General features: G+C 24.3%; 1 protein-coding gene across 5 annotated transcripts in view; it reads left to right on the forward strand.

Moving 5' to 3' along the window:
* The first annotated feature begins 1,523 nt into the window (after nucleotides 1–1,523).
* The window catches only part of LOC111027763 (cordon-bleu protein-like 1), a 91,726-nt gene continuing 79,852 nt past the window's right edge, over nucleotides 1,524–13,397 (forward strand). For 2 of the 5 annotated variants that reach the window (XM_022306176.1, XM_022306180.1), the window contains exons 1-2: nucleotides 1,525–1,704; nucleotides 7,866–7,949. In XM_022306176.1, coding sequence (XP_022161868.1) covers nucleotides 7,867–7,949 — 83 coding nt within the window. In that variant the 5' untranslated portion in view covers nucleotides 1,525–1,704; nucleotide 7,866. Of the gene's footprint in view, nucleotides 1,705–7,865; nucleotides 7,950–13,397 lie in introns of all 5 variants that reach the window. The other 3 variants (XM_022306178.1, XM_022306181.1, XM_022306177.1) reach the window with 3 other exon arrangements.

Here is a 13,397-nt window from a genome sequence, read left to right on the forward strand (position 1 = left end):
GTAAATTTCCAATCTTTTTTTATTATTTCTCGAGTATACTTACTGAACTTATAACCCCTCAAACAACAAACTAGATACAATTGTAAATACAAAAAACCACCCTCAATATTGAAGATTAAAGCATTTTTACTGGTTTAAAATGTGCCTTCAAACAAAAAAAAATATAACCATCATTGCGAAACCAATAGCTTAGCTCAGAATCAAAAATAACGTAAAAACGGGAATATTTATTGAATACCATTTTTTTACAATATACTTTTTGTTATGTGCTGTAATTAAAAAATAAATAATAGTAAATACTTTGAATTAACCTGCACAAACTAAATAATATTTAAAATAAAGTCATCATTTTTTTTTAAGTAACCATGTTTATAATTATATGATAATTATTACAGTTTTTAAATTCGTCATAATCAGGAACAATTCTTTCTTTATTATGCAAAAAAATGGATAAAATGTTTAATTTTAATACATTAGGTTTAACATATTAATACAAGATTCCTCGAAAGTTTTTCCCAGTGAATTGTATTAAAACTTAAAAGCCACATTAATTCTTTATTACCGTTTTAATTTTAAATTTTGTCAAGATAGTAACGTAATTATATTGGATATTTAAACATAAAATAATGATTTATCTTCAAACGATTATTTTGTTCTTATTAAAAATATTAACAAATTAACAAATTTGAAACGTGCCATTGTTACTTAAATGTTTTTTTTCATCCATACACAATACAATTTGAAATGTATTGAGACTAATTTTAAGCTATTTTTATTATGAACTGTTTCATATTATTCTGTGGTATATGGAAAAAATAATTTTAACCTACCATAATATTAATATAAAAATAAATTTCTAATAGTTATATAAATAATAAGGCATCATACTGATGTCCATCTCTGCTCAGAATAGTTTTTCGTACGCACCATCAATATTATTATTGAAAATTAATATCTAACACATCCATTACATTACCTTCTCAATTATGAGGTACGAATCTCCTCTACAACACACCAGAGTGTCTTACAGGTTTTTTTTTAAATTTTACTTGCAAAATTAATAAAACATTTTTCAGTTGTATAACATAATATAAAAAATTCTGTACATTTTGGTCCGAAGTATAAAAAGAAAAACGTTTCATTATTAATAATTTCATATTGGCTTGGATGATTTTCAAATTTGAAAAAAAAACTATTAGTTCTAGTAGAACATGATTGAATGTGGTCCCATATTAAGATAGGTGCCTATTATACTCTACATTCTCAAAACTATGAACAAGTCACGATAATAATAGATAAGATTAAATCACACCATAGGAATATTCAATTTATTTAGGTACGAGTTACACCTAATAAATAAAACAATATATTGTTTTCGCTTTTAAAATATTGTACACCTTGAGTAAAACGCAACCTAGTTTCAGGCACTGTAGTAGTATTCTCCTCTACATTACAATCAATCAACTTTATATTGCAACGAGTGTACGACCGGACACTCGGACACTGTGTTCTTTCTACCGCTGTCGACCTCCGTTGTCGTTTAATATCGGATCAACGTGCGCAAGTGTGTATGTGTATATGAGTGTGGTTTCGTGTATATTTATTCGGATTTTTTTTTCATAATATTTAGTGATAATTCATGGACAATAAACCTATGGTATATCTGATTTAACAAAACCAGAATAAATAAATCGTACATGCCAAGTAAGTAGTTCAAAAATCTATATTTTTTTCTCAATATTGATATTACATCGACTACTAGGCTATTAGTTTACATTGTATTTACATATTATAGTTAATAATAGTACAGGTTATGCTTCAATTAGGTTGTGTAATTCAATTTCCCTTAAGAAGTTAATAATTTTGATATTTTGATTGGAGGTTAGGTTGTAAGTTGTAATACTTCTCCAAACAATATTTAAGTGTTTCATAAAATAAAATAAATTATTATTTAGGTAATTATTAACCATTATTATGGTTAAAACAAAATAGGCGTATATAATTATTTGTGGTCAGTTAGTAATCATAGCATAGAAATTAATTCAATTAATAAAAATCAAAAATTAATTTTTTAGATAAAACAAAAGTAGGAGTAAAAGGTGTAAGACAAATCGTAGAATAATAATTCTTTAAATATGAATAGTCTTATAAAAATTGCAATGCACTATAAACATAGAGTGCGCAGAGTTTTTTTTCCACTGTAGAACTATAATAGGAGTACGATAGAAGTCAAAATATTTAACTTTTTAAGTTTTCACAAAAGTTCAATAAAGAAATTGTATTTATTTTAAACTGCACATAAAATTACAGAACTCTTACACTAAAAATCAAATAAAAAGTTAATAGTTAAAATATTTCAGTACTTCAGTAGGTATGTAACAAAACTTCCAATACAAAACAAAATACCTAATATAACATAATGCATATATTCTTGCATACCATTATTTAACGACCGATAACATTGTATTACGAGTATTCAGCCCTAGGGAATGAATTACAACATGGCTGGCATTTTGAAGAGAAAAAAACGATATCGGAGATAATTAAACGATAAGCGTCGAACGGGATACAAGTACTGGTTCTACTGGTTTTTCTATTTCATTCGTGTAACCCATGATCTCATGCTCATGTGATGAATACTTGGCCATAGATAAAAAAAATAATAATAACAATAAAAATACAAACGTCCAATATTCAAATATCCACTATTGACAAAAATATCTACCATTTATAAAATCACAGATGAAATTTATAACAAATTAGTTAAATATTGAAATAAATAATAAAATAATACATTTGTATGCAACAATAATTTGTATGTAGGTAGTAGGGTCCCTAATTACCAATAACATAATATACAGAAAATTTACAAAGTAAATATAAAATAAACTTGCAACAATATTATCTAGGTATAAAATTCCTACTATTAGATGAATAATCATTTATTGTTTTTATGCAACACATAATAACAATTTAAATATTCATTTAAAAACCTTGCTTTTACTTATAATATAAAAACTAATTTAGGTACTTCAATAAAAATAAGATATTATACTAATACCATTGAATGTTTATAGTTTAATGAAAAGTTTCAATAATATATTCATGGTAATCGCCGTTTATAAAATGCTATTAAAGAATTTTCAGCACTGATGCCCATTCATTACATACCTACACCAACTACAAAAGTAACCGCAAAAATACAAAATACCATCTCAACCCTTAAGGACATTTGTCATAAATAGATATTAATTAAAAATAATTAATTAATTTTAAAACAAATTATTCGTACATTTTTTTTAACATTACATTTTCCTTAAATATATGAATATAATACGTAACTAAAATCGTTTTAAAAATAAAAGATATGAATTAAATTATATGTCTAATTTACTTAATAATAATAAAACTTAAGTTTATTTACTATTAATATTTTCATTTTACTATTATAATTTATAAATTGTAAGTATTAAAGTACTTAAAATAATTTGAAACAGGAAAACATTTTTTTATAAAATAAAACGTTGCGATGTAAGTATTCAAATTTTTATACTTTTTAAATGTTGTCAATAAATTACTAGATAGCCAAAAAATTATAGGAAATAATTCCATAATGTTCCAACCAGTGAAATAGACTATCCCTTGACGAAAAAAATAATATACCTTATAGGCTTATATTATAATGACTTATACAATACAAATAGTAAAACATAAATAATTCCTAATAACAAATATTCAGGAAAGTTCCTTAGAAAATAAATTCCACGAGTTCATTCAACCATAGATAACTTAACTGATGAAATCAACTCATTTAATCATATATTTTTATCTATAGGTGTAAAATAAATAATAAGTTTCACATGATAAAAGTAGATACATAAATACATAATAAGGTGCAATACTGCATAACTATAGTACGAATACATAGGTAATATTAATTCCCTTTAATACCTTCCCTGTATATAGGATTAATCTAAAGTTTTTAAATGAATTACATAAAAACAAACAACTTTTATAAAATAGTAAATGAAATCCTTATATCTGCTATTCTAGGTAAATCTCAAAACTATATTTAGAATTAAAATCTTTATATCTTTATATAATATTATGGTTTTATTTTTATTTATATATATTTTTTAAATATACTTAGTTTAGATAATTTACCAAGATATAGTCTAAGATATATAGATAAGGACTTTGCTTATATTATATACAGTGTAATTTTACACAGCATACTTACTCCCATTTTTTCATGTGATCATGAATTTATAAAAATTCTGATGTTTGTAATTTGTAATTATGCTTATAAGGATCATATTTTCATATATCTACTTTGATTTTTATACCATTTGTAACCTGTCTAGTGGTGATATAATATAACGCGATACCTAGCTTTTTGCATTACTTTCGTCAGTGAAACATACCTAAAGGACATTTTTATGGTTTGTCTATTGTCGAAAATTCGGGATATAAAAAAATATGCATTATAAATATTAAAACTTACGAAGTATAAAAAATAGATGACATTTTGTATCAGTATGGGCGATTCTGCGATCCGTAAACATTACTAACAACATTTGTAAAATAGTATTATAGAAAATATAACAATGCATATAAATCCTCGCCATGCGTATAATTGAACATAATTCTGTTTAAAAATCCATATAATATGATCACAATGAAAGTTTAAATTTAAAAAAAAAACTTTTCGATCAATAATTTTACATAATGTTATAGTTATAAACAACAACTACTCTGAACACGCATCAAATTACATATTATTATAATCCGAATTCTGTGTAAAAACATTGACCATGAAGTGTCACTGATAAAATGATCCTTCAACCATTCTCATCCAGAAGACATCATAGGTAACCGAATGTGTTGTCTCCGTATTAGAACGTAGGTATACAACATAGCAAATTTAAGTTCAGCAGAACCAATTTCGTGTAATTAGCATCAATATAGTAGAGTTAACTAACCTATTATATAACTTAAAGGCAAAAACATTATCTGTGTTTGTGCCGTTGGTGTATAGGTACGATATTTTTTACATATTCATAACTTGCTTGGAAATTTAAGTATCGTATAAAAACAACAAATTAACAATGATTATAATTGTATTATTAAGTTTTATAATCAGGCAATTCACTTTAATATTACAATTTTATTAACAACACGAAATTGGTTCTGCTGGACGTAAATTTCCCATGCTGTAGGTTTGTAAGACAGAGACAACGTAATACATTGTTATGAGGCCACGAGGTTGGACCTCGTTCTCGTAGTTTGTTTAATAAGATTAAATTAGTATATTTTTATTGAAAATTATTTAAATTTTACCACTTTTATGTATTTATTCTTTTCACATAGAAGATGAAAAATTCATCAACATTTAAAATTAATAATGTCCTTTATATTTTAATTCAAGTATGTCACATAATATAATCTAATGAATGTATAGTAGGGTACCTACTAATTTATTATTAATGTATACAGTAGATTTGACAAAATTTCTAACATCATTAATAAAAAATACACGTAATGTCAGTTTCAAAACAGAAATCAATAGTGAAAACAATACTACTTTAGTATTCGTCTGACAATATAACAACACATGACTATGTATAACTTTGATTAATTATAAAATCAAGCGATATTGGTATTACACTATTACTCAATACATACACATTTATACGTTTAAAAATAAGCTGAAAATATTGCTAGCACATGGGTTATATAAATAAATACAACGATCGCCGTATAATATAGCCACTCAGGTAAATAACTACTATATGATATATATTGTTATATAAAAATGTGTTCAGTGTATATAAGATGTATGTTCTACGATTAGGTTTTCCGTGCATTTCAGGAGCTGGTATTGTCAAACAATTACAATTTTAAAAATTGTATTAAATAATATATTAACAGTAAACACTTAAATAATAATATATTACTGTAATGTATAAAATATTTTTTGCCAAAAAAAAAACCATAAATTTGAAGCTGCGTAACATAGAAAATCAAAGTGATATAATCAAAATTCAACTAATAATAAGTCAAACATTCAACAATTCAAAATATCACATTTTCTGATAAATTTAATTTATAATTTTATACTACCAATTTAAAATAGTATAGATATCACTACGTTATTTTATTAGAGGATTGAATTACTTTGTACGGAAATATTAATACGTAAGTATATGCTTTTATATCGACTTGATCTTATTGATTTCACCAACTTGATATTGGTACCAAACAACTGAAGATCAGATTCCACAGTACCAAAACATACTTATAAATTACGTGCTAATACACAAACTATTTCAAAACAAAATGAATTAAATTTTCTCTAAAATATTATTATGCTTCAGAAATGTTATTATGAGAAAATAATTATTTTCTTCAATGAACTGCTTCAAATTTACTTAATTTACTCGGAAACAAATACAAATCACTAAACAGCAAGACATGTAGGTAATTTATTTGTACTTTAAAGAATATTTAGTCATTAAATGTAAAATATATAATTACACATTTAATTTGTAAAATTGTATCATTAGATAATATCCGTATGTTAAAAAACATACCTAAATAATATTAAAAACAATTTATGAAAATTTACTAGTAGGAATAATGATGTAGAAATATTTGGTTTTAACGTTGTATTATTCTTAGAATTAACATAAACTATCACATACATTGTGAGCTTACTAATTGTATTGCATCTGTAGGTTGTAAAACGGAAATTTTAATATTTTAGTTTCAAAAATACCATCGTTAGTTGTAAGAATAAGAAATTTAACGCTTATTTCGGTTGTAAATTTGGAGTGCTAGCTCGCTTTACAACAAAAATAATAATTACAATACTGTCATATATATGAGTACTGCATTACGAATTCTATAATAATATATAATAAGATCAATAAAGTTTTAAAATTGTTGTAAATAGTTATAAATTCCTAAATGTAACGTTTTTATTCCTTTAATTGATAAAAAAATTATTATGATTATAAAAAAAGACAACAATTTACACAGAAATAACATTAAATAGTTAAATACATATTCGGTTGAAAATTGACTGCACTAAGTCTGAACCAAATTTAAATTACCAACTAATTAATGACTTATATAATTGAAGTTAGTGTTTCAAATACTTCAATTCTATATTTCACATGGATGAATAACATTTCGAAAAATACAAGAAACCATTATTAGGGATACCCAATATTAAACTTAGAGTAATAAAATAATTTATAAACATGATATTAGTTATGGTATTCTCTACAAGTTATCGGACCGTGAATTATTCTACTTTGAAACTTACTATATTCACAGCATTAATAATCTTACTAAAAACATATTGAATTAAGTTCATTTTCACCATATCATGAGTATATATTAGGTATATATTCAGAGTCCACAACATTTAATTTAAGACTTGCAAAAAAAATCATGTAACAAAAACATAATTCTGAAGATTATGAAAACCATTAAGGTATTTAGTTTTTAAGCAACTTATTTCTTATACGAATTTATTGTGAAGTTCTAAAAAAATACTTTAATAAGTAATCAAAATCAAAGGACACAACTAGTGCATTTCCATCCAATATTATGCATAAAAACATTAATATTATATATAATAGCTAAACAATTAACGAAAAGTAAAGAGTGTACACAATTTTCTCTTTTTAGAAATAGTAGTAGTTTTAAAGTAAAAAAATGTGCATGCTCAAAAATATTTTAATTAATTGTGTGGTTCAAATTTCAGGACAACCTTTTCAATTTTGTTTGATATAATAACTTTTTAAAATTACAAAATAAATTACATTATGAAAACGGTAAATGTTTTAAATTTTTAGGATGAATGTACTTTGTTTGAAATTACGTCGTAAACACCAAGTATGGTCTCCAGAAATGAATGAAGACATCAAACATTCAAATGCGTAAGTTATTCATAATTGTATTTAATATTTTCAAATGTATAATCAATTGCGTTTAAAGTTTAAGAAAAAAAATAGGATAGTATGTAGTAGTTTCATTCAAAATAGTACTTCATTTATCAAGTATTAGTGGTCTCAGTGTTACTTTTATTATTCAAAAACTTTTTAATTACAATAACTAATTATGATAACTAATAAGTATCAAGCTATTATACTGTAACTCTATCGCTACCATTATGGAGGTAAGTTTTGGATGAAGCGAATTTCATGTTCTTATATGACATTTTAGATTACATTGCATGATTGAATCTAACCTGAAGTTGTTTGCATTTAAGACGATTATTCATAATTTTTGTATAACGTTTTACAAGTGTCTGATTTTTGATTTAATTTTTCTGTACAAAAAGTTCAGCATAATAATTTATGATTCGATACTTAGATGTTTATTATATTTATAAAATTTTGTTTATATTTGAGTTTATGCTATTTTATTTATTTCCAAACAAAATTTTAACAAAATCGTATTATAAGATGTAATGAATATCTTAATATATTTTCAATATGCCCATAGTATAGGCATTATGTTATTAATTCGAAAAATTGTTTGGATTTTCTTAGAAAATAGGTTACTCATATAAATATCCATATTATATACTAATATACGACAGTTATCACAAAAGTTTCATATTAAATATATATTTGAGCTATTGCATTCTATAAGTCTCACAAAAAAATATTAACGTTTTATAAGATTTTATTTTATTTTTTAAGTTTATATTTTTAAACGAGTTTTCATTTAACTTTCAAAATATTTGTTTTCCTTTATTTAGTATAATGTAATACATATTATCTAAACATCAGCTGAACACAAAAATCACTAAGCACAATACATAAGTTGAACTTGTATCTCTGTATAAATAATTGAAGTTCTTTCTTGATTAACTAAGTTTGTATTTATTATTTTAATACTATTTACAAAAGATACGTAAGTTTTAAAACAAAAGTATTGTAACTTAATTGGTTTTTATTTTGTCAAATAATATTATATTTTTTTAGAAGATGCATAGGTACATTTTGGTTTTTTTAAATCTACTAAGTAGTACATGACTGATATGGTCACATAATTCTTACACTAAGAATCAACATATTATTATATTATAAACACAAATCAGATGATATCTGGTTGTTAAAAACCTATTTACCTATTATATTATATTATGCAAGTCAGTAATACGATATTTATAACAAATACAATCAAGTAGGTACTACTTTATTTGTAAAAGCCTACATTTGCCGATTATTTTATTCATCTACATCTACCTATTCATGTTCTGCCAAATCCAATAAAATTATTTTGAATTATAAGAATATATTCGTGCTCAACTTTATGTCTATTGTATGTATGTATATGCACTATGTAATCACTACAATGTATATTGTATATAGTACATATATTTTCCCTAGAAATTTTTGAACAATACATAGTTCGGTACCTCCTTGTTATACACTTATATCGAACAAGTATACTTTTCTATAACAACCATTGTAGTTTACCACAAGTTTTAGCGTTCACCACAAAAATTTTTATTTTATCTTTCGTTGTATAAATATAAATATTTTTAAAAATGGATAGCCAATTCACTTAACTAGTTGTATAACAATAATCATTTTGATCTTATTTATTATCGGATATTGATAAAGTGAAAGTGTTTAGTAGAATTTCGCGTAAACATCAAAACCAATTGTTATCTAAAATAATTTAGACTATATAAAATATACATAGGTAAATATAATATGTTGAGCTGAGTGCATAAAAAATATATTATTTTACCTCATTTGATAGTCCAAGCAAATCATAGATGTTAACAAAAAAAATGTACAGCGTATTCAGTTATATATTTTAATCGCTATCTACCTGTACTACATTGTTTGATTTATACAAATAATAAATTCAAAATCGTCAGATTGAAGTTTTTTATAAAAGACAACCGTAAAAGTTCAATTATATTTAGCACAATACAATGGTATAAAATTGTTATCCAATATCTGAAAATTATAACAAGTGAATATTAAAAATGAAATTGGCAGAACTCTGTTAAACTAAAAAAAGTCGAGTGCTTGTATAATTCATCAAAAAATACTTAAAAGTACAACGATATTAGTTACTAACTTAATTATTTAAAATCTTTAGATAGAATCATCATAAAATTTGTTTGAATTACTACAGATGAACGCTCAAAATAAATTTACTGCACAATTTAACATTACAAAATTTAAGTTAAAAAATTATGATGAAGCAATAATGTATCAACCAAGCTCTAATATTCTAATTTTTACATAATAAATATAAACTGTTAATAAATTCATAATTTATGATAAATATATAGGTGCGTATATGTAATAACAAATATGTTGTAATAGTAAATTAGTATAAATTAACTGTGATAATGATATATGATATAGCCATAGTTATAATTTTCAAAGAATAATTTGATCAAGGTAGTCTTCCAGTGACTTTTTGTTAATACTAATACATTCTAGCCTATAGATTATAGGTATAAACCTACACAAAAACCAGATTTGCCGGTAAGAATTGAACATGATAAAATACAAATATTGTATTTCATTAGCAATGTTAAATATATGACTATATATTATATATTATATTATAATATTATATACAATAATAATAATATTCATATTTTAAAATGGCATATAACTATTAAGAAATAATTTGAAGTTAAAAAAAAAAACAAAAAAATATTTCAATTTAGTTTAATAAAAAAAAGTTGTTGAGGTTATAAAAAAAACACAATAATTACTATTCCCATCACACTATTATCCTTCCCATAAAGATGAAAGCGAGAAGAGTATCCAATACTCAGTCGCTAAATCCTGTATGGATTTTTTCTTTAAATAAGTGGATTAACATTATTGAGTATGCATAAAATATAATATTACATAATAATAAATATTATATGATAAATTATTTATTTTATATAATTTAAACTCAGTTGGTTCTTTCAAATCAAGTTTTATAAATATAATCTTTAACAATTTATTTATCTTTTTAATATAAATATTATTGAGGGGATCGGTGGAGGGCAGTTTTAGTTAAAACATACCAATATTTTGTAGTTTTGTTCATCATACTAATGCTACAATACTTTTTAACCAATTTAATTCTTTATTATGTCTACTTGAGATCGGCTAGTCCCCTTTTTAAAATTTCATAACCCCCCTATCCCAACAACTAAAAATTTAGATTGAATATTTTGAAATTTCGTAATTTTCAATCATTAATTATTCGGAATTAAAATCAGAAATCTTAAAATATGGACAGACCGATCTCAAATAAATATTATAAAGAATTCAGATCAGTTTTCTGAAATATTATTGAATTATTAGGTCGATTGATAAAATGATAACAAGATAACAATACACACAAATTAGCAAAAATTGTTTATCATTCAAGCGAACAACGCCCAGGAGGTGACTTGTACATGTGCGTGAGGGAACTTAGCTACTTCCTCTTACACACCGACACACACACTAATCATCACTTACTGGTAACTACGCACACATTCAATTTTACAAAAACCACATCCATGCTTTTTGAAAATTGCCTATTTCGGACTCCTAACAAACTGTCCACCACCAATGACATTAAAATATATTCTAAAAAAACAACTATTATATTATTAATTTTACTGCATATTAATGAATATTTTTTTAAACAAAAATAAAACAAATAATTATTATCATAATGTATTTATTAAAATGAATAAATATAATATTATGTTGAACATTATATTGTGTGTAATATTCTTTAGTCTAAAATGTTATTATATACAATTACAAGGCACCAGATTGCAACACAACATACACGTAAGTGGATAGACAAAATACATTAAAGAACGAAGGAGTTAGATAAAAACTAAAATTCTATGTTTATAAGATTAATTAATTTAAATAACCGCTAATAGTCAAACAAAAAACTGGAAACTCAGTTCTGCTGTATGATACTATTAGAGTGTATTTTACTTCGTCATAGATCATTAAATAGGAGTCTGTAATGGAATCAATGTATACGAAAAACGATTCAGAACGAAGATGATAGGCGGTGGTTGTATCAGGCTCCATTTCTAATGATGATTTATAATATTTATTAGTTATTTATATAATTATATTGCTAACTAATTTTTGACAAAAAAAATCTTTTAGGAGTCAGTACCGATGTATCATACGAGTAGAATGGTCTAAATAAATTTAAATAATTTTAAATATTTTGTAAATTTAATTGAGTACAGAAAATTATAATATTATAAGCAATGAGAAACAGTATAATTCCCCTGCAGGATACCAAAAAAAAAATTTTAATTACAACAAAATATCTAATACCGTTTGAAGAAAAATGGATATTTTTGTTTAAATATATATTATAATTTCGTCAAAGTAACTAACACACCAGGCCACCAGGGTAAGTATCTTTGTCTTTAGTTATTCTAGCTATAAATTAATTTGTATAATCGTATTTATTATAAATACCCGTTCTACATATCGTATAAAAAAAATATAAATTAAAGAAATAATAGCATGCTTATTGCTTAGTAGTTCTGCTCAGAATCATTCAAACGATTATTTACTATCATAATAAACCAATAACCACTATTCTGCACCTAGATAAACGAAGCGAGACGAACACTAAGTTCCTATTTATTCTGTACTGATTTTTTTGCTTATTACAAATGTTACATAATATTAAGTATTACATAGGTGCTAATATTATATAAAAATAAATTATTTATACCTCAATTAATATACATATAGGTGCTTAATAGTATGATGTTGTTATTATGTAAATGTATTTTATAACAGTATAATAGTATAACAATATATAATAGATATTAAAATGAAAAATAACCACCTAACAACATCCTGGGAGCAACACTGCCTAAACTTACCTATTATTATAATATCGTAATAAACTATTTTGAAATTATAAATATTGTTTGTGTGCTCCAAAATTACACAATTACAAACCTACGCAGTGCCCTCGATACTATTTTTAAATTTAAATTTAATAATATATATCAACTCATTCTAATACTAAAAATAACAGAGTAAAATAGATTCTTCTTTACGTAAAATTTGATGTTATGAATTTGTATGACAGAGGCAACACGTGCAGTTACGACGTCCCAACCACAGTCGTATGTCGGATGACCATAATTTATATCATTCTACAAATGATTGGTTTCCAGACTCGAAATTTTAACAATTAATGGCTTTTAATTTTTATAACAAACTTAGGAAACTTATATTTGATTAGAAAATGACCCATATTGGTGGTATATTCAAACAGCTGTAAATTGTAATTAAATATAGTGAAAGGATTTGTGTTGGGAAGTCTAATTATATTGTATTAGTAGTATTGATTTAGAAACCGAA

This window comes from Myzus persicae, unplaced genomic scaffold (genome assembly GCF_001856785.1).
Source record: "Myzus persicae strain clone G006 unplaced genomic scaffold, MPER_G0061.0, whole genome shotgun sequence".
Classification (NCBI taxonomy): domain Eukaryota; kingdom Metazoa; phylum Arthropoda; class Insecta; order Hemiptera; family Aphididae; genus Myzus; species Myzus persicae.